At 37.9% G+C, this 23,973-nt stretch overlaps 1 protein-coding gene across 2 annotated transcripts; it reads left to right on the forward strand.

The window, feature by feature from the left end:
- The first annotated feature begins 978 nt into the window (after positions 1–978).
- On the forward strand, positions 979–19,760 carry LOC106876176 (co-chaperone protein HGH1 homolog). Of its 2 annotated transcripts, none has more exons than XM_014924607.3 (4): positions 979–1,060; positions 6,931–7,609; positions 9,415–9,605; positions 17,964–19,760. In XM_014924607.3, the coding sequence occupies exons 2-4, from the start codon at positions 6,943–6,945 to the stop codon at positions 18,213–18,215; spliced, it is 1,110 nt and encodes a 369-aa protein (XP_014780093.2). In that variant the 5' UTR covers positions 979–1,060; positions 6,931–6,942; the 3' UTR covers positions 18,216–19,760. The 2 variants fall into 2 exon arrangements, with proteins under 2 accessions (XP_014780093.2, XP_089210762.1); XM_089354636.1 differs by lacking the exon at positions 979–1,060 and adding an exon at positions 4,416–4,503.
- The last annotated feature ends 4,213 nt before the right edge of the window (positions 19,761–23,973 follow it).

Here is a 23,973-nt window from a genome sequence, read left to right on the forward strand (position 1 = left end):
ACCCATCATTTTTTCAATAAGAATTTAAATATATATATTTTTTTTTTTTAAATGTATTAAGTCATTTTTAGATTTCTTTTTTGAAAAATTATTCTTGTATATTTGTTATCAGCATGTTTGAAAACGTGCATACCAAAAAGTCGGAGTTCAAATATAGAAAAAGAAAAAAAAAAAAAAAAAGAGAGAGAGAGAAAGAGAGAAAGCCGAAAGTTTAGGGAGAGGTTGCATGATCTGAAACTCAGATTCAGGCTGGAATTACTTCTAAATCAGTTCTGATCTCAGATTAAACAATATTCAAATCAGCTAGATCTTAGCTTAGACCTTGATCTTAGCCATAAGACGGGAGAAGCAAATCAACTAGATATAAGAACTAAGGTAAGGTAACTAAAGAATGCAATGAAATTTATTAAAAAAAGTTGAACTTTAACACTATTAAACTTTAATAACAACTTGGTTCCAAAAATTGCAAAAAAAGGTTTCGTCACTAAACCGCTGAATCTGTATACATTCGGTAAGATAGTCTTCGATAAAATCACATCTGGTCCCAACTTCTATAAAAAATTAATGTAAAAAGTAAAAAGCAAAATTTGTTAGATGGAAAATGAAATTGCTAGATGTTCAGTGGAAAATAACGAGCCCCTAAACTCATCCGCAGATCTAACTGGCATAGATGCCTATTACATTCTCTAAAGTACTTGTTATATTAAAACAAAATAACTAATTCGTAATATTAACTAATTTACAAACTGTATTATGGAAAGCAGTAGACACTTTTAACATGCGAAACGAAACTTTTGTAATGAGAAACATTTAGTATATCTAAAAAATTATTTGTAGTACATTTAAAGTTTAAAAAATATACTTTTATTTTTTATCGCAAAATTAAAATTAATTACGACTACTCAGAAAAAGAAAGAAAGAAAGAAAAAAATGACACTATATGTTGGCTCTTACTTCAGTTTGCCGGACTAAATTTTTAGGCAACTCAAATAAAACACGAGCTCGTGTTCTATTGCATTACACAACATAATATAATATTAACAGATACGATAACGAACTGGTAAGAATTATTACAGAAACTAATCCAATATTATGATCACTTGTTAATAAGTTTTTCTTTAACATTTTTCATTTTGTTATTATTGTGATAGTGTTATTGTTTACAATGAATGTTGTAGTCAAAACCACGTGACGTTTAAGACTAAGATTGAAAATCATTGATGGGTGATTTCAAATGAATAGTCATCTCCCAAAACAGTGCAGTTTGTAGGTGATTTGGCTACTATTTGCATCAGGTTGAGCGACTGCATAAGGGTCCCTCATTGGTTCATATTTTTTAATTGAGAAATATGTCTGATCTCTGTACTTGTTTACGCTTTTAGCCGTTCAAGGTACACATGTCAGGTGTTTCCCAAATATTTCATTCTACAGGAACAATTTTTACTGAGAAACCAAACTAAGTGGCCGCTCGACTTTGGTAAAAATATTGGCCAAAACTCCATCAAATAACAGCCTTAAAATACAGAATGATATATTGTGCAATGCAGCCTATAATATAAAAATGCAAACGGCGGACGTGAGATGGGGGAAAATCGAAATTTTTAAACGCCGATTTTTGTCAATTGTTTTTGGAAATTTTTCAGATTAACACCCGCACGATCTTCGCTAGGGTGTTAGGGTTAGGGTCTGGGTCAGGGTTAGGGTTAGGATTACGGTTACGGTTTGTGACAGAATTCCTTAACCCAAACCCTAAACCCTAACCGTAACCTTAACCCTAAACCCTAACCCTGACCCTAAAACCCTAACCCTAACACCCTAGTGAAGATCATGCGAGTGTTAATCTGAAAAATTACCTTGTTTTTTTTTTTACAGATTCGGAATCTCCGTAGCCCAAAACGTGGATTTTTGTAGAAAAAAAAAAGGGAGGGGGTGAGGTGACGGTCAGCTATGTCGCTCGAAATCAACACCCTGAACAAATTACAACACTAGAGACATAATTTGAACTATTCACCCTTCAGTTTACATTCTATCATCTCAGACAAATTGCAATTTACTTTGACAGTAGAATGGAACTTTGGAGGAGATTTCACGCTAGTTCTAGCTGATCTAGCGATCGTTTAGAAATTTGTTGGTTGTCTCGTAGTTTCCATTATTAAAATTGTTTTTTTTTAAAGAAAGAAAAATTGAGTAAAATGAAATCTAGATACAAAGTATTCTCTATGAAAAAAGGTTGTAAAAATCATTATTTTCAAGTGAGAACAAATTCTTTCGCAGTAGCTGAAAAAAGTCAGACGAAGGGAAGAAAGCCTGTTATAGGCATATTAAACGCTACACACACACACACACACACACACACACACTATATATATATATATATATATATTATAATGGGGGAGGCCGTCCCTCCGGATTTATATATTTCTGCAAACGATATATATATATATACACACACATATATAAAAGAAAATGGAGACTAGGAAGTTAATAATTGTTTATTATTAACCGCAAATGGATCATTCAGGTGTGCTTATAACGTTCGACTGGCACGAGTGCTAATCAGGCGGTACTGTCGTCAGCCAAGTCAGCAATTTTGATTTTGATTTCACTTGCCTCAATAGGTCTTTACAAGCAAGGTTTATTGTCCAATGAATGAGGGGTATTCATAATTGGGCTGGTTACACCCACTGGCATAGGCCTTGGGCTATGGTCTCACTTGGCCTGTTGGGTCTTCTCAAGCCCAGCATATCTCATATATATATATATGAGAGGTATTGGTATCCAGAAGACCCAAGATGGCAGGTAAGGCTATGTAAGTGCTACAGGAGGACCGTAGTTAGACTCTCAGTTTGATAATAATATGAGTGAGGAGTCTAATGCAGGTCTTGTGTGAGCATGTATGTATTAAATAAAATGAGACAATAAAGCCAAAGCTGTGTAGAATTTATAGGACATTTATAAAGAGGAAGGTAGTCTTACAGCTGTTTCTGAGATGTTAGCGATATCCCTTCATCAGAGATGATATGAGAGAGTTAACTAGAAGGAAGTAGAGTTTAATATAAGGAGTTATTTTGGAAAAGGATGGATATAGGAAGTATAAAGGGAAATAAAAGAATAAAAATAGAAGTAAAAATATATGTAGGATATTACAGTTGCTGTTCCATTATCCAAGGATAGATTCCAATAGTTCATATTTTGTTATTACAAAATATGAACTATCGTAATCTACATACCATGGTGAAGAAGCATTTCTACCCATTCTACACAGCACTTTCCTTGGATAATGGAACTGCAACTGTAACATCCTACATATATTTTCACTTCTATTTTTATTCTTTTATTTACCTTTATACTTCCTACATCCATCCTTTTCCAAAATAACTCCTTATATTGGACTCTACTGTTTTCCTCTAGTTAACTCTCTCATATCGTCTCTGATGAAGGGATATCCCTAATATCCCAGAAACAGCTGTAAGACTACCTTTCTCTTTATAAATGGCCTATAAATTCCACACAGCTTGGGCTTTGTTGTCTCATTTTATTATTATTATTATTATATATATATATATATATATATATATATATATATATATAATAAGACAACAGAGCCAAGGCTGTGTGGAATTTATAGGTCATTTATATATATATATATATATATATTACACGAAAAAGGTGTAATTAATGTTAAAGCAGATAAAGTATTGTACGACCATTAGTGCACTGATGCGAGTTAAGACTTTAAAAATTCCACTGTAATTTTGAATCAGACAATTTAATTTGTATTGCTTTATTTACATATTTTTCCAGGAATTGTGAACAGAACCTTGGATGAGTTATCTCCCCTGCCATTGTATTGAGTCAACTATAAACTATTTTCTGTAACCTAATCTTGCACTGAGATACTTATATTACAACACGTTAGATCTTTTACTATCTTGAGAAAACTAAAGATTATAAAGTGCAGCTAATGTTGCTATAACAACCTATATATTTCATGTTAAATTTTATTGTATTACAGTAAATGTTATATACACTAAGGTAGCTTTTAACGCTACTTAACTCTTTATTAGTTGTCTCCTTTCTTGCTATTTTCCTTGCTTATTTCTTGAGCCCTCTTCTGATGGTGTCGTTAGCCTGACATTAACCTTCTCCATCTGTTGTGGCTGCATGACATATCTTGGCTTCTAATTTCCTTTCCCCCCGCCACACTTCCTTGAAGGGTGATCTTTGTAAGGGCATCTGGATTTTGTAGTATGATCATAACATCATGGCTGTGACCGAGTAACCTGTCTTTTCTTTTCTTCCTTGTTGTGAGAAGGTCTTCTTAAGGGCTGATGTGATGCTAGATAGTTTGCAGACTTGCTAATTTGTGATGTGCTTCAAATACAAGATGCCAAGATGTGCCTATATCTTTGCAGTCCTTGACTCAATGCATCCTTGTGAAACCGTCCAACGCATACCAGCATGGAACATGGACATTAAATGATGATGATGGTGGGCTGTCTAGTAAGTAGCTTGCTTATGAACCACATGGTTCTGGGTTCAGTCCCACTGCGTGGCACCTTAGGCAAGTGTCTTCTACTATAGCCTCGGTCCGACCAAAGCCTTGTGAGTGGATTTGGTAGACGGAAACTGAAAGAAGCCCGTCGTATATATGGATATATATGTATATGCTTGTGTGTCTGTGTTTGTCCTCCCAACATCACTTGACAAACGATGCTGGTGTGTTTACGTCCCCGTAACTTAGCGGTTCTGCAAAAAGAGACCGATAGAATAAGTACTAGGCTTCCAAAGAATAAGTCCTGGGGTCGATTTGCTCGACTAAAGGTGGTGCTCCAGCATGGCCGCAATCAAATGACTGAAACAAATAAATGAGTCAAAGAGTATATATGTGCTTATAAATGTCTGTGTGTGTCTAACTTTTATCTTTTACTTGTTTCAGTCATTAGACTGTGGCCTTGCTTGAGCACAGCCTTGAAGAATTTTTAGTTGAATGTATCACCCCCAGTATTTATTTTGTAAAGTCTGGCACTTATTCTATCCATCTCTTTTGCCAAACTGCTAAATTCTGGACACATAAACACACCAGTACTAGTTGTCAACACAAAGACAGAAACATTTATATTTTATAGGCGCAGGAGTGGCTATGTGGTAAGTAGCTTGCTTACCAGCCACATGGTTCTGGGTTTAGTCCCACTGCGTGGCACCTTGGGTAAGTGTCTTCTACTGTAGCCTCGGGGCGACCAAAGCCTTGTGAGTGGATTTGGTAGACGGAAACTGAAAGAAGCCCGTCGTATATATGTATATATATATATATATATATATATATATATATCTATATGTGTGTTTGTGTCTGTGTTTGTCCCTCTAGCATTGCTTGACAACCGATGCTGGTGTGTTTACGTCCCCATAACTTAGCGGTTCAGCAAAAAGAGACCGATAGAATAAGTACTAGGCTTACAAAGAATAAGTCCTGGGGTCGAATTTCTCAACTACAAAGGTGGTGCTCCAGCATGGCCGCAGTCAAATGACTGAAACAAGTAAAAGAGTAAAAAAGAGAGTATATATACACATGGTCCGATCAATAACTATCCAGACTGTTGCCATAGTAACGAAGCTAAAGCAGGCAGAGTCAAGCTGCTTGACATAGATTGACATTGAACTCTGCTGTGCATCTGCACTAAGTTTTAACATTCTAACTCACTTCTCCTGTTTACAGCAGTGCTTGGAAGGAAGGTGTGTAGTGTGTAATCGTCGCATTGACCATGACAGAGAAAGTTGAGCAGAGAATCTGCATCAAATTTTGCCAAAAGCTTGGTGATACCTGCTCAGAGGCCTACACAAAGTTTTCAAAAAGTTTTACATTGTTCTCAACACAATCAAGGAGATCTTGTGCAACTGAAACCCTAGTGTCTCTTTGGTCAGCTAAAAGCAGTTTTGGCACAAACTTGGCAGACACGTGTGTCTTACCTAAATCTTCAGTGATAATAGACTGAACTGTAACTAATCTGCACATCCTCCGATAACTCACAGATGGTGTTTTCCCCTCACATCTGCACATACATCTGCAATGTTTTTCTCAATTCTGCTGGTTGCGGGTCTCCCAGAACGTTTGTTAATATCGACATTTTTTTAGCTATCTTGGAAACGTCTGAATCGCACATACACTTGTGTGAGGTTCATACACTCCTCTCCACACACTTTCTGCAACTTTGTGTAGGCCTCTGAGCAGGTAAAGCCATGACAACTTTCCCTATCATGGTCAATGGAACGATCACATGCTACACACCTTCCTTCCAAGCAGTGCTATAAACAGTGAAAGTGAGGTAGAATGTTAAAACTTAGTGCACATGCATAGCAGAGTTCAAGGTCAAACTTTGCCAAGCGGCTTTACTCTATGTGCTTTAGCTTCGTTACTATGACAACAGTGCGGATACTTATTGATCAGACCTCATATATAAGGCAGGCTTGTTTCAATTTCCATCTACCAAATCCACTCACAAGACTTTGGTCAGAAAACACTTGCTCAAAGTGCCATGTGGTTGGGAAGCAAACTTATCATACAGCCACACCTGCACTTATATACATATATAATTAATTATATGTATCTGTGTGTGTATATGAATTAGTGCACCCTTGGTTTGACATCACGTGATGATTGTAAATGAATGTCACAGTCATACAGTGGTGTCCTTCATTTTCAATCTTTCATAAAAATGTCTGATTATGGGAAAAAGTTACCTTACTTGGGAACAGGTGAGGGTTGGTGACAGGAGAAGCATTGGGCTGTGAAAAATATACCTTGTCAATTTTCCTCTGAGCCATGCTTGCATGCAAAAGTGGACATTAAAAATGGTGATGATGAGGATGCTGTAGCTGATAATAAATAACCTTTTTTTTTTTTTAAATACTTGTTTTTTCTCTCTTTTTCAGAGCTTTTCCGAAATGGCTGACATTGATGAGAAAGAACTAAATTCATTAGTTCTTCCCTGTCTGTTGCCTACTGCTACATTAGAAGTAAAGAAAATGGCATTGGATGTTGGTGTTTCATACTCTGAACATGAAGTTGGTAAAAAAGTCTTGTCAAAATCAGAAACGTTAAAAAACTTAATGGTGTTAACTGCAGATATTCATTATGAAGTTTCAAAACAAGCAATTACTATTTTAATTAACATTCTTGCTGATACTGATATTGCTGAAAAGTTCCTGAAACTCCAAGAAGCTGAAGCCTTTGGATTGAAAGCTTTTGATAAAATTACTGACAGGGAATTTGGGCTTGCTGACATGATGTGTATGTTACTTTCTAATGTGAGCCGAACTGAGCAATGTGCTGCCATTATAACTAAATGGTTTCCTGAAGACAAAATTAATAGTGTTGTTGAGAAAATAGTTTCAGCCTTGGTTAAACTAAATTATAACAAAGAAGGCTGTTGTTTGCATCATTTATCTCTTGTGTTGTGCAACTTGTCACAAGTTTCTCAAATTCGTGGAATATTACTTGACAAAGAAAGGCAGCTGATTACCAAACTCATCCCGTTCCTGTCTTTTGAGAAATCCTCAATCAGAAGGAAAGGCTGTGCTGGTGTTATAAAGAATTGTTGCTTTGATACAAGTAAGTTACATTTTTTTGTTGGATGAAGTTACTATATTTTGTTTCTTGTCATTATTGTCATCATGGCTGTATGCCACTATATAAAAAAGTAATGTTACAATGCAATCTGAGTTCAGTCCCACTGCAAGGCACCTTGGGCAAGTGTCTTTTACTATAGCCTTATGCTGACCAAAGACTTGTGAGTGGATTTGGTAGATGGAAACTGAAAGAAGCTTGTTGCACGCCCCCCCCCCCCCCCACACACAGAGCATCATCATCATCACATATATATGTATGTGTTTATTTATGTGTGTGTGTGTGTTTGTCTCGCATAACTACTTGACAACTGATGTTGGTATGTTTATATCCCCATAACTTAGCAGTTTGGCAAAAGAGACCAATAGAATAAGTACGAGGCTTACAGAGAATAAGTCCTAGGGTCGATTTCTTTGACTAAAACCGTTTAAGGCGGTGCTCCAGCATGGCCACAGTCAATTGCCTGAAACAAATAAAAGAATACGCATATACACAGACATATACATGCAGAAACATGCATATATACTTCTAGAGCCCATAATTAAAACTATAGAACAATCTTGTTTCCTTCTGGCCATCATCTGTAAGTTAAATACAGGAAGTGATTGTGTTATCTATGGTAGATAAAGTATTGCACAGGTGCAATTGAGGAAGACAGTCTCTCTATGATGCTGTCTGGACTTGCAATGAATCTCATATTACTTTTGTTTGAGGAAATGTGAAGGGTATATAATTGACTTACAAGATCAGAAACATTTAACCTGACACATAGCTTCTTTATAGACAACCTGAGGATTATATACAGAATGATATGAAGAATCTTCATCTGGTTTTGACAATCCCAAAGGATAAAGCAGTGGAATTTGTTCATATCTAATTATAAACCAAAGGAAATTACAAGCCACTATTATAACATCTTTATTAATTGTCAGACTATTTATCTGATATCCTATGAGGATTGATCAAAAGATATCCTGTAATGTCATTTGTGACAAGGTAAGTATAACCAATGAAAATGTTGAATGAAAACATGACTCACAGTGTTTTCTCCATGCAAAACATCAGTGGCCCACAATGTATTTGCTATACCAGTACTCAGATCAATATTTGAGCTTTGATTGGATGTTAAATGAGACCCAAGCCTTTAATATGAAAAACCTGGAGACTACTATCCACCACCAGAAATGTTCACATAAATAATGTTATTGACCTCTGGAGGGTCTTTCCTAGACTCCCATTGTATGTGTGTGTGTGTGTGTGTGTGTTCATGTATGTGTGTGCAGTGTATATATGTGTATGCATGTGTGTGTGTGTTTGTGTTGGGTTTGTGTGTGTAAATAATAAAGATGGCTTATTTGCAATTTACAACCGAAAGGCAGAACTACAGACGTCAATAAAGTGACTATCGGTACTAGTTAGCACCAGCATTGCTAGAAATAAGGGTGGGATGATGTTTTGAGCTCTGTATCAGTTACTTCCCTTTATGCCTTATCGACATTACTCACTTCACTTTTTGCCCACTTCCAAAGTCGAGAAAAGTATCAGGTAAAGTACTGGGATGGATAAAACCCTTAAAGGCAATATCCCAGCATAGCTGGAACCAATGAAAGAATCTATTTTCCACGTTGGTACAGGTTGATTTGTGGCAATTGTACAACATATTATTAGTCTTCTTCTTTCTATATCAATGCATCTTTGGAGCTCAACATCAAGGGATTTGATCTTGTCCCGTCCCATTTCTGTGTAAACCTTATCTTAGGTCGCAAGCCAACATTTTATTCTCATTTCAGGTTGCCACGATTGGTTAATAAGTAGCATGGTTGACATTTTGCCTTATCTACTCTTACCTCTTGCTGGTCCGGAAGAATTTGATGATGAAGACAATGCCAGCTTACCACTGGATCTCCAGTACCTTTCACCTGACAAAACTCGGGAAATTGACCCAGAAATACGAAGAACATTGATCGATGCAGTTTTTCAGGTTTGACTTAATTGCTTGCTTTCTCTAATATATCTGATTCCATTTATTGTCTCTTATATGTCTACAATGCAGTCTCATATCACTCCACTGCTCTCCTTAATATGTTACCATTGCCGTCTTTATGCTGTCCTTTTGCTGTTTCTGTTACCATTATTGTATCTCTGTGGAGGCGCAATGGCTCAGTGGTTAGGGCAGTGGGCTCGCGGTCAAAGGATCGCGGTTTCGATTCCCAGACCAGGCGTTGTGATTGTTTATCGAGCGAAAACACCTAAAGCTCCACGAGGCTCCAGCAGGGGATGGTGGCGAACCCTGCTGTACTCTTCCACCACAACTTTCTCTCACTCTTACTTCCTGTTTCTGTTGTGCCTGTAATTCAATAGGATCAGCTTTGTCACACTGTGTCACGCTGAATATCCCCGAGAACTACATTAAAGGTACACGTGTCTGTGGAGTGCTCAGCCACTTGCATGTTAATTTCACGAGCAGGCTGTTCCGTTGATTGGATCAACTGGAACCCGTGACGTCGTAAGCGACGGAGTGTCAACAACAACATATTGTATCTCTACTTTGTCCCTATTTGTGGGTTTCTAATCTCTGTTGCATGTACCCCATGTTGAGATCATTGGTCATGGTATCATCATCATTAGCAGCAGCAGCAGCAGCAACATCATCATCATTAACATTTAAGGTCTTGTTTTTCATGCTGGCTTGGATTGGACGGCTTGACAGGAACTGGTAAGGCTAGGGGGCTGCACCAGGTTCCATAGTCTGTTTTGGTTTGGTTTCTATAGCTGGATGCCCTTCCTAATGCCAACCACTTCACAGAGTGTACTGGGTGCTTTTTATGTGGCACCAGCACGAGTGCTTTTTAGGTGGCACCAGCACTCACACTAGTGCTTTATATGTGGCACCTTGATGTTAGAATCCCAGTTCTGTTGTGGTGGGCAGGTCTTCTCGAGTACAGCAATGTGCCACATGGCTTAGTTCTCTGTCATCTCTTTCGTAAGGTACATTTCATTTTTCCTTACTTCATTCATTGGGTTGTGGCTATGTTGGGACACCTCCTTAAAGTATGCAGCCAAACAAATTAACTCCAATACATATCTATTTTAAGTCTGGTATTTATTCTATCAGCCGCTTTCACCAAACTGTTAAGTTACGAGGATGTAAACAAACCAACATTGGTTGTCTAGTAGTGGTGTGGGGAACAAGCACAAAGACACACACACATAAAATATAGGTGCAAGAGTGGCTGTGTGGTAAGAAGCTTGTTTCCCAACCATATGGTTCCGGGTTCAGTCCCACTGTGTGGCAAGTTTCTTCTACTATAGCCTGAGCCCGACCAAAGCCTTGTGAGTGGATTTGGTAGATGGAAATTGAAAGAAACCTGTCATATATTTATGCATATATTTATATGTGTATCTGTGTTTATCCTCTACCTTACGGCTTGACAACTGGTTTTGGTGTGTTTAACTCACTGTAACTTTGCAGTTTGGGAAAAGAGACCGATAGAATAAGTGTCAGGCTTTAAAAAAAAATAAGTACTCGTGTTAATTTAACTAAAAAATTCTTCAAGGTGGTGCTCCAACATGGCCACAGTCAAATGACTGAAACAAGTACAAGATATATATATATATATATATATATATATATATATATATATATATATATGTACACACACACATGCACACAATGGGCTTCCACACAATTTCCATTTGCCAAATATTCTCCCAAAACATTGGTTGACCTGGGGCTACAGTAGGAGACATTTACTCAAGGTACAAGGCAGTGAGACAGAATTTTAAACCACATGGCTGCAAAGTGAGCTTTTTAACCAACAGCTGTCAGATAAAGTATTTGTTTGGCTGTTTCTATTGCTAATCCCAGCTCAATCAGAACCCATACTGGGGTTTTCTACAATAAATAGCAACAAAAAACAACAGTGATTGTGTCTCTATGTGGTCAATCATCCAGCAAGAAATAACTGAAAAATCTCTCTTAATTCAAACTCACCATGTTAAAAAGGAAATGACAGATGGATTAGTCTAGATTAGTGCTCTGCAGCTGGTATACCATGGCACACTGATGTGCCACAAGATGATGTTAAGTGTGCCACAGTGTGACCTGAATATAATTTTTTCCCCTATACTTTTAGTTATATTTTAAATTCAAGGGAACCCTGAATTTTGAAAAGAATATAAGTGTTGTTGTTGTTGTTGTTGGCACTCCGTCGCTTACGACGTCGAGGGTTCCAGTTGATCTGATCTACGGAACAGCCTGCTCGTGAAATTAACATGCAACTGGCTGAGCACTCCACAGACACGTGTACCCTTAATGTAGTTCTCGGAGATATTCAGTGTGACAAGGCTGACCCTTTGAATTACAGGCACAACAGAAACAGGAAGTAAGAGTGAGAGAAAGTTGTGGTGAAAGAGTACAGCAGGATTCGCCACCATCCCCTGCTGGAGCCTTGTGGAGCTTTAGGTGTTTTTGCTCGATAAACACTCACAACGCCTGGTCTGGGAATCGAAACCGCGATCCTATGACCGCGAGTCCACTGCCCTAACCACTGGGCCATTGCGCCTCCACAATGTAAGTGTACCACAAGTGAAAAAGGGTTGTGGAGCACTGGTTTAGAGGCCCTTAAAAAGAAGATAAGATTATCATAGCTAGAATGTTTTTGATCCCAGTTCAGCTTGTTCAGAGTTGAGCTGAGGATAAATAACAACAACAAATACTATATGTAGATATAGTTATTGTTGTTACATAGTTATTGTATATTTGAAGTAAATCCAACCCATGGCTGTTTAGTGAAACATTTTACCGTCAGTGTTTAATAAAAGGAGCAGTGCTCAAAGCTGTCTCAAAAAACTCCTAAAAGGGAGACAACTGTAACACGATTAGTGTGATTAACGTTCAGCTTGCTCATAGGTAGATGTAGAGAAGGCTTGTATAGAGGTAAAAAAAAGAGGTTAAGTTACCTTCTCGAGTCATACTGATTCATAAGGGCCGGTTTCACGGCATATATATTCCCCACCTGGACAGGACGCTGATCTTGCAGGATTACTCATTTTTGCCAGCTGAGTGGACTGGAGCAATGTTAAATGAATTGTTTCGCTCAAAAGCACGTGGTGCCCAGTACAGGAACCGAAACCACAATCTTATGATCATGAGTTCAACACCCTAATCAATAAGCCACACGCCTCCACTAGAATGTAGAGGTGGGTTGCTCAAGAGCAGTGGTTCTCAGCTGGGGTCTGTGTGGCTCTTGGAAGTTCATATAAGATTTTGCTGTTAAAGTTTGTGCAGTGAAGTGAATTGCTTATACTTCCACAATAAACAAAATATCAAAATAATTTTTCAGTACAATTTGTAATAACATTTAATTATAAAAATACTGTGGGATCTTTTTTTGTATACATTGAATGGCTATGGAGGTCCAGGAGAGTAAAATAGGCAAAAAAAAAAATGGTTGAGAATCATTGCTCAAGAAGGTTGAAGTTTGAAAGGAAGGAATCAAAGTAACATGATTTGAAATTTAACTGAAGAACGAGATGCAGTGGGAAGTAATGGGCATATATAGAGCCACCAGAACACATGCATTGAGGCTGTTATACTTAGATGTGGACAGAAAGCCTGTCATAAGTCCTAAAATTCATAAGGTTGGAGTTTAACTTAGTTTCTGTGGTGTATAAGTGACTGAGATTACAGCCCCCCTCCCTCCCTGGATGGGATGCCAGTCTGTCATAAAGTTAACTTCTCAGGTATTGCTGGAAATCATTTACATCTTAGTGGACTGGAGCAGCATGAAATAAAATGTTTTGCTCAAAAACATAGCATACGCTCATTTCAGGAATTGAAACCTCAATGTTATGATTGTGAGTGCAACACCCTAACCACTAGGCCACATACCTTCACTAGGCCCTTATAGTTGTAGTAAAGAAAGAGATTTTAGAGGATTTGCAAGAAAAACTGAAATGATATAGCATTAGGTTTGGCTGGGTGTTGGCAGTGGTTGTTTGTTAGTTGAGTTTTGTTCAGTGTCTTTTCCATTAAGCTAAGATAAATGTGTATTTATCAGGGCCCATGATATGATTCCTAATTTTATGTAAATTAGATATTTAAAGAGGAATGTGGCAAATGATAACAATGATATAAAAGTAAAAACTCAATCCACTGATCCTACATGGATAGATAACTGAACAATGTAGGAGAGACAGCATATATAGCAACTTCAAGAGTTCACTAGAAGTTAGACGAGGTTAGAATGGATGATTTAAGTTTAAGAGGTCATAAAACAAATCTTACCTAAACTGTACAAAATTGAAGAACAGAAGTTTTTGCATTATTTAAACAGTATATTCACTGGAAAATTACTCAGAGATGTCAGCTATATTACAAAAATGAAAAAAATAATAATAGTGGTATCATTTGATGTAGAGAACATAAAAAAATAGTTAATTAAAAATAATTTTGCAGTGAAAAAGGTAACATAAACTCAATGTTGAATATTGTTTTAATTATTTTGGCTAGTAGGGGAGATAAGTTTGGAATGTTTTGATGTTATTAGACCTCTTCAGCAAAGCACAGACTTCACCATGCTTACCAAAGTAATAACTGAATCTCTAAGTGGATGTACAATTACACATGAAAATTAGCATATCAAAAAATAACTCTGAAAAAATTACCCAGAGATGTCATCCTGATGAACAAACTTTTTTAAATAGCTTTTTGATGCTTACATCTATAAAAATATATTAATAGTAACTAAACTCTAAGCAGCATAGATTTCCAGAGTGTTTTCTACCTCTGAATGAGTGTTGATGATTTATTATTAGCTGTAGCATTATGGTATTAAGTAAATGGTAAATCTACTCTTAGAGAGAAAGATGTTAGTTCAGTGCAAGCAACATTCAATAATAAACTGCCATTTATGTTCTACAGCTAAATGTAGAGAAGCATGTGTCCTGCTTGGGAAGTGAACTTCTTAACAAATACAGCCATGCCTGTCCCTATACACAGCCTGTAATTCAAAGACTCAGCCTTACCATATTGTGGCATACTGGTTTGGTCTGACACCTATGATCAGCGTACACATGTCTATAGAATACTCAGTAACATACATGTATATTGCAAGATTTGGACAACTGGGTCGATGGAGGGTCTGCTTTAGCCCCAATTTTTACAAATTTGCAGGCTTTATACCAAGGCTTTAAAAAATATTCTTTATTAATGTTTTTATTTGTGTTATTATTGTTTTTATTATTTGTTAAGGTAGCGAGCTGGCAGAATTGTTAGTATGCTGGGCAAAAATGCTGAGTGGCACTTTGTCCATCTTTATGTTCTGAGTTCAAATTCTGCTGAGGTCAGTTTTGCCTGTCATCTTTTCAGGGTTGATAAAAAATAAGTGCCATTTGACTACTGGAGTTGATGTAATTGACGTACCCACTTCTGTGAACTTGCTGACCTTGTGCCAACATCTGAAACTGTTATTAAATAAATTGTTTTAATTTTTCACTTACGTGATTTAAGTTAAAATAAGTATGTGTGTATACCATGTGTATGTATATATATATATATATATATATATATATATATATATATATATATATATAAATTCAAAAGAGTGGTACAACAAGGCACCGATATTTTTGCTGGAAATTAATACATTTGTATTGAAATATTTTTCATTGATATATATATATATATATATATATATATATATATATGTATGTATGTATGTATGTATGCATGTGTGTGTGTGTGTGTATGTGTATGTATATATATTTACATACATGTATGTATGTATATATACATGTATATGTGTATATATATGTATATGTGTGTATATATACACACACATGCACATGATTTACACACACATGTATGTATATATATGATATATATATATATATGTGTGTGTGTGTGTGTGTGTGTGTGTGTGTGTGTGTGTGTGTGTGTGTGTGTACACACACATAAGTTTTATTGTACATTAGAGTGAGGGAAAGAAAATGTGTGTGCATGCGTGAATGTGTGTATATATGTATCTAACTTTTGGCATTAAATGTAATGTTTACTTTGGAATTATGCAAAAAAATTTAGTTGGAAAATACCAAGAAAACATGAAGTTGGCATTTCCTTTATTCTCTGCTTCCTGATGAAAAGAGACATTTAGAGAAAGAGAATGAGAGATTTGGAGGAGTTGGGGTGATGATGAAGAAGTCTTTTACAGTTATTTTAATGGGAAATATTAAAAAAACCCCAAAAAAACAGAAGGGACAACATTGTTGGTACAGTTTGGTTAATTAGTCTTTTGGAGATGGTTTAGCAGGAGGAAGAAAAACAAGAAAACAAAAACAAATGATAACAAATTACAAAGAAAGTAGAACATAATTTGAAATAAAATTCTTCAAAGTTCTACAGTTGGCTAGTGGTGGTGCCATGAATTAAAAAAAAGTGAAAATAATTTTGAGAAGAAAAATAAAAATAATGTGAAAAATGATTATAGGTACAGGTGTGGCTGTGTGGTAAGAAGCTTGCTTCCCAGTCACATGGTTCTGGGTTCAGTTCCATTGTGTGGCACATTGGGCTAGTGTCTTCTACTATAGCCTCGGGCTGACCAAAACCATGTGAGTGGATTTGGTACATGGAAACTGAAAGAAGCCCATTGTATGTATGTGTTTGTGTGTATGTCTTTCAGTTTTGAAAATAAGGAATAATTTAGTAAAATAATGTTGTCATTATTAAGCTGCTTGACAACCAGTCTTGGTGTGTTTTCATCCCTGTAACTTAGTGGTTTGGCAAAGGGGTTTGATAGAATAAGTACCAGGCTTCAAAAAAAAAGTTTTGTTGCTCTTCTGATTAAGTCATCCACTACTCTCCTATTATGCTTAGCTCACTTGGCAACAGGTGGGGGTTGGCGGCAGGAAGGGCATCTGGCTGTAGAAAACTTGCCACACGAATAGCGCTGTGCATATGTATATTCACCCTTTTGTTACCATATTTCTGTTGAAATACACTGCCTTTGTTTCAATTAATTTTGAAAATGATGAATAATTTAGTAAAATAATATTGTCATTATTAAGCTGGTGTTTGAAACATGAACTAACATGAAATTTTGATGGAAGGTTTTTGTTTGGATCATTTTAAAATTAGGAAGTTTGTATCATAGAGTCAGGGGTGGCCTCAGCCTGGTTGGTATCAAAAGGGTTAATTATAACAATTATTTCTAATTTTTGCACAAGGAAAGGGACAAGATGGAATTTGAACTTGGAATGTAATGAACCGGAAGAAATATTATCTAGCATTTTGTCTGACATGCTAACAACTCTGCCAGCTTGTCACCTAAGGTTAATAATAAAGCCTGAAATTTTGTGGGAGGGCACTAGTTGATTACATCAATATTTTACTGGTATTTATTGTTTTAGTACTCAATTTAGTCGATATTTTACATCGATTACATCGCTGTTTTACTGGTACTTAATTTATTGACCCTGAAAGGATGAAAGGCAAAGTTGACCTTGATGGAATTTGAACTCAGAGCACAATGATGGACAAAATGCCGCTAAGCATTTTGCCTGGTGTGCTAATGATTCTGCCAGCTTACCACCTAGGGTTAATAATAATGATTTCTAATACTGACGCAAGTTCACACATTTTCTGGCAGAGATTACTTAATTAAATCAACACCATTATTTAGCTATAGTAAAATACACTTGTCCAGGATGTTGCACTCCAGAACTGAACCCAAATCCATGCAGCTGAGAAGCAAACGTCTTAACCACATAGCTATGTCTGTGCCTTAGTATTAATGGATTAAAATTAGATGATATCTGTGAGTATCATTTTAACATTTGCTTCCATGCCTCAAGAAACTAATTATCCATGATTTAAAACTTGAAAATAAATTTGTTAAAAGAAAAATCATCACCATTCATCATCATCATTTAAAGTCTGTGTTTCATGTTGGCCTGGGTTGAACAGTTTAACCTGATCCAGTGAGCCACAAGGCTGCGTTGTGATCTGTGTCAGCTTTGACATGCTTTCTATGGCTGGATGCTCTTCCTCATGCTAATCACTTTACAATGTATACTGGGTGCTTTTTTATGCCACTGGCACTTGTAGGGTTGCCAAATGATTTGCAAGATAGGAAATAACAAGAAAAGAGATAAAGGCAGGAAAGGAAAAACCTTTGTAACTAAGTGGGGCGTGGGATTATTTGAGAGGGCAGAGAGGTGGTTTTTTTGTCAGAAACAAGCAGGGACCAGCAGAGGATACAAGTGGCAATTAATAAAGCTTAAACTTTTTTTCTCAAACATCTTTGAATAATGTGGACTAATATTTATGCTTCTCTTTCAGTTGTGTGCCACACAAGCTGGACGGACCTATATCAAAGAAAAGAACACTTATATTATCATGCGGGAACTACATAAATGGGAAACTGACAAAGCTAATGACATAGCCATCCAAAACCTTATTGACATTCTCATTGGAGATGAACCAGCAAAAGAACATGAAGATCTTAGCAAAGTGGTTATTCCTGAGAATCTGGAGAAACAATTTTCGAAAGAAGATGAAGAAGATCTTAAAATGATATCTGATGACTCTTAAAAATATTTTGAAATTTTCAGATTAAGTTTACTCCATCACTTCTATTGATTACATGGTTATCTGTTCAAGCTTACTACTGCTAAAATATGTTGTAACCCCTGTCAACAAGACTCCTGACTGTGTTTATTTACTTCAGTGTCTTCTTGATAGCGGGGATCACAGCAATTTTATTACTGAATGGTGAATAACTTTTAGTATTTAAACTAGCCATATCCAACCTAAATATTCTTCCTGTTCTATCTTCAAACCAGTCAGATCTGGTCTTTCACACCTACTGAAAATCAGCAATCACATCATGAAAATCTTGAAGCTATGAGATAATGCATGATTGATTCAAAACAATGTGAATAAATAAAAGGCGGTGAGCTGGCAGAAACGTTAGCATGCCGGGCGAAATGCTTAGTGGTATTTCGCCTGTCTTTACGTTCTGAGTTCAAATTCTGCCAAGGTCGACTTTGCCTTTCATCCTTTCAGGGTCGATAAATTAAGCACCAGTTGCGTACTGGGGTCGATCTAATCAACTGGTCCCTTTCCAAAAATTTCAGGCCTTGTGCCTAGAGTAGAAAAGAATAATGTGAATAAATAACCATTACATTTCAGAAAGTAAGCTGAATGCTAAAGAGTTAATTGTTCATATGCTTATATAAAGGATTTATTTTATGTGTGTGTGTGTGTATACATACATGAGTGTATATATGTATATATTTATATGTGTGTTTATATATCTTTATTAATGGTAAGGCTTATAAGCTTACAAAGTGCCTTTGTTTTGTTAGCTATAGATTTTTCAAAGCTGATAGGATAACAGTATCTGGTGAAACGAAGTCACTAGGCAAGACAAGGTCCCAAACACAGAGGTCCTCTCTCAAGCTGATCTGTCAAGCACTTAACACATTGCTGAGGAGAATACAAGTCAGAGTAAGCCACTTTATTCAAATGCCTGATACACAACTTCCCAAGAGACTATCTTACAGTGAATTGGCAGAAAGCAAGCACAAGCAAGGTGGCAGAAAAGTGCTTCGAGGATATACTCAAACACTCACTGAAGAGCTTTGAGTTACTATAAGTACCCAAAGAGCATTTGAGGCACAAATGTTTTATGAGTACAAAAAATTACCACCTAATGCAACAATCAATGCTCAAGTCTACTGTCAGCAATTAGAGTGTTTGAACCAAGCTTTGAAGAAAAAAAAACCCTGCTTTAGTTGATCGAAAAAGAGTGATGTTTCATCAGGACAATGTGTGACCCCACACTGCAAAGATCACATCACAGAAGATCGAAGAGCTTGGTTGGGAAAAAATTCCTCATTCACCTTATTCTCCCGACCTTGCTCCTTCAGACTACCATTTCTTTCGTAGTTTACAGAATCATTTGGGGGACATAACTTTCGCAAGCCAGGAGGTCAAAACTGACATTTCAGAGTTCTTTGCTTTGAAACCAAAAGAGTTTTACATTGATGGGAATAAAAAGCTTGTAAATAGATGGAAGGAAGTCATAGATAATCAGGGAAAGTACATTGATGATTAAATTTCAATTAAATATAACATTTGATCACTTGTTTTCTTTATTCAAAATTCGGACAGAACTTATGGGATGACCTGATATATATGTGTATATATATCAGCTATCCTAATTGACAGTATCTTGGTAGATAAAGCAATCAAGAGTATGAAGACAGGGAAAGCTCCCTGGCCCATCAGGAATCACTGTAGAGATGCTCAAAATATCTGGCAGTGTCGGCTATAGCCTAGTCACCCATATAGTCCATCAGGTGATACATGAAGGAGTCATACCCAATGACTGGTGTAGCAGTACCATACTCAACAGCTACAAGGGTAAAGGTGACACTTTAGATACGAATAATTACAGAGGCATCAAGTTGTTAGATCAGGTAACAAAAGTCACGGAGAGGGTCATATTTATATCTGTATCTATATATATATGTGTGTGTGTGTGTGTATATATATATATATATATATATATATATATATATATATATATATATATATATGTATATATATATATATATGTATGTGCTGCATCCAGGAAGTAAGACGGAGAGGAGGTTCTGCGAGGTTCCTCACAGGCAAAGAACACAGGTACAAGATTTTCTGGGCAGGGAACACTGACGGGGTCGGGGGCGTAGGAATACTTCTAGCAGAGAAATGGGTGGATAAGGTAATCGAGGTAGTTAGAGTAAGTGACAGAGTACTTAAGATTAGACTAGTGCTTCATCATAGATTAGCTACTGTCATCTCAGCCTATGCACCTCAACCGGGGCTACCAGATGGTCTGAAAGACCAATTCTATGACACCCTCTTGCAAACTACCTCGTCGACGAGTGACAGACCTTCTCTTTGTGGCTGGAGACTTCAATGGTCATGTCGGACGTCGTGCTGGAGGCTATGGCTTCGGTTCCCGCAATGAGGAGGGAACCAGACTGCAATACCAACTTCAGGAAACCTGCCAGTCACCTAGTCACCTACCGCTCCGGCAGACACTCTAGCCAAATCGACTACATCCTCGCCAGAAATAGGGAAAGAGGGCGGCTTATAAATGCCAAAACCTACCCTGGCGAAGAATGTACGCCACAACATAGATTAGTAGTTAGCGACTTTGGGATCAAGGCAAAATTGGTTGCCTAGAATTAGACCGGCTTGGAGGAGAAGGGTGTGGAAGCTTAAAGACCCTGCAAATGGACAGAGACTTAGAGACAAGTTACTTGAAGCATTTGACGAAATAGAAGGGGATATAGCATCATACAACGTGGAAGACAATTGGAGATTTCTGCAGGACAACCTGTTGAAAGCCACCGGCCAGAACTGTGGCTGGTGTAAGGTCCCCTCTCGACCCAGAGTAACGTGGTGGTGGAACAAGGAGGTAGACAGGGCTATTAGACAAAAGAAACAGGCTTGGAAGAACGGTGGTAGCAGGGAATTATACGAATGTGCCAGAAGGGAGGCTAGGCGACAGGTTTATTTAGCCAGAGGGGAAGCAGATAAGAAAAGATTTGCCAATGTTCTGCGCCGTGAGGACCAAAGACTCGAGGTATTTCGTGTTGCAAGACAGTGTAGGAGAGAGAATAGTGATGTCGTAGGAGAGAAATGTGTTCGCATGGATGATGGTACGCTTGCACTAAATGAGGCTGCAATGAAAGAGGTCTGGAGATGCCACTACGATAGATTGCTTAATAAAGAGAATGAATGGGAGGAAGAGAGCCTGCCGGATGTCGACCCAATAGAGGGACCAGTTATCCGAGTTGATAGTACCAGGGTAGATAAAGCAATTAAGAGTATGAAAACAGGGAAAGCCACCGGCCCATCAGGAATCACTGCAGAGATACTCAAAATATCTGGCAGTGTTGGCTACAGCCTAGTCACCCGTATTACGAAGGAGTCATACCCAATGACTGGTGTAGCAGCACCATAGTCAACTGCTACAAAGGTTAAGGTGACGCTTTAGATACAAATAATTACAGAGGCATCAAGCTGTTAGATCAGGTTATGAAAGTTACAGAGAGGGTCATAGCCCAACTAATTAGGGAGCGAATCAATTTAGATGAGATGCAGTTTGGGTTCGTGCCAGGTAAAAGCACTACTGATGCCATATTTCTAGTAAGACAGCTGCAGGAGAAATACCTAGCCAAGGATAAACCTCTGTACTTGGCTTTCGTTGACATGGAGAAAGCCTTTGACAGGGTCCCCCGATGCCTTATCTGGTGGTCAATGAGGAAACTAAGGATAGAAGAATGGTTAGTGAGAGCTGTGCGAGCCATGTACAGAGATTCTGCCAGTAAGGTGAGGGTTGGAAATGAGTACAGCAATAAATTCCGGGTAGAGGTAGGGGTCCACCAAGGTTCCGTCCTCAGCCCCCCTCCTATTTATCATAGTCCTCCAGGCAATCACAGAGGAGTTCAAGACAGGTTGCCCCTGGGAGCTCCTCTATGCTGATGACCTTGCCCTAATTGCAGAGTCAATATCAGAACTAGAGGAGAAGTTTCAGGTGTGGAAGCAAGGTCTAGAATTGAAGGGCCTTAGAGTCAACGTAGCTAAAACCAAAATCCTAATAAGTAGGAAGGTAGATAAAACACAAACCCCTTCAGGTAGATGGCCCTGCTCAGTATGTAGAAAAGGAGTAGGTAGTAACTCTATAAGATGTACCCGGTGCAAGCTATGGACACATAAGAGGTGCAGCAACATCAAAGGCAGGTTAACTAGGAAGTTAATTTTTGTATGTGGCAGATGTTCAGGTGCAATAAAGACTGTAAACAAACAGGAAACAACTTCTATCTCATTCCAGGGTGAAAAACTAGAGGTAGTCGATAGCTTCCGCTGTCTGGGCGACCAAGTTAGTAGTGGGGGTGGGTGCGCTGAAAGTGTAGCTGCTAGAATAAGAATAGCCTGGGCAAAGTTTAGAGAGCTCTTACCTCTGCTGGCGACAAAGGGACTCTCACTCAGAGTAAAAGGCAGACTGTATGACGCATGTGTACGAACAGCCATGCTACATGGCAGTGAAACATGGGCTGTAACTGCTGAGGACATGCGTAAGCTCGCAAGGAATGAAGCCAATATGCTCCGTTGGATGTGTAATGTCAATGTGAATACCCGTCAGAGTGTAAGTATCTTGAGAGAAAAGCTGAACATTAGAAGCATCAGTTGTGGTGTGCAAGAGAGACGATTGCGCTGGTATGGACATGTGGTGAGAATGGATGAGGATAGCTGCGTGAAAAAGTGCCACACCCTAACAGTTGAGGGAACCCGTGGAAGAGGTAGGCCCAGGAAGACCTGGGATGAGGTGGTGAGGCAAGACCTTCGTACATTGGGCCTCACCGAGGCGATGACTACTGACCGAGACCTTTGGAAATGTGCTGTGCGTGAGAAGACCCGGCAAGCCAAGTAAGATCGTTGCCAGTGCCCCTGGACTGGCTTGTGTGGGTGGCACATAAAAGACACCATTTCGAGCGTGGCCGTTGCCAGTATCGCCTGACTGGCCTTCGTGCAGGTGACACGTAAAAGCACCTACTACACTCTCTGAGTGGTTGGCGTTAGGAAGGGCATCCAGCTGTAGAAACTCTGCCAAATTTAGATTGGAGCCTGGTGTTGCCATCCGGTTTCACCAGTCCTCAGTCAAATCGTCCAACCCATTCTAGCATGGAAAGCGGACGTTAAACGATGATGATGATGATGATATGTGTATATATATATACGTATATTCATATATCTTTATATATATATGTATATATATATATATATACCTTTATATATATATATATATATATATATATATATATATATATATATATATATATATATATATATATATATATATATATATGTTAATTCTCTATATGAAGTATTAACAGTAACTGCACGATAAAGTGTAGTATATTGCCACTTAAGTGTGGCTGACCCCTAGGGTTGGATGTTACTGTTGCTTTTAGCCCCAGGAGGACATCTCCTCCAGCTGGCTTATCGACACACGACTGTGTCCTGTTTGCCAAGGGAAGTTATCCCTCTCACCCCGATCAGCAACACGAACGTATCCGGATTTCAGGGTTATTTCCCTTCGTCGGCGTTCGACAGCTGATGACCTTGGTGAGAGAGACAAAAACCTGGCAAACCTTATATCTTCTTTTCCAGTGAAATTCTTCACTGATATTGAAAAGGTGAAAACAAGCAATGTTAATTCTCTAAATGAAGTATTAACAGTAACTGCACGATAAAGTGTAGTATATTGCCACTTAAGTGTGGCTGACCC

The sequence above is a fragment of the Octopus bimaculoides genome, chromosome 1, assembly GCF_046866305.1.
Source record: "Octopus bimaculoides isolate indiv1 chromosome 1, ASM4686630v1, whole genome shotgun sequence".
In the NCBI taxonomy this organism is placed as follows: Eukaryota; Metazoa; Mollusca; class Cephalopoda; order Octopoda; family Octopodidae; genus Octopus; species Octopus bimaculoides.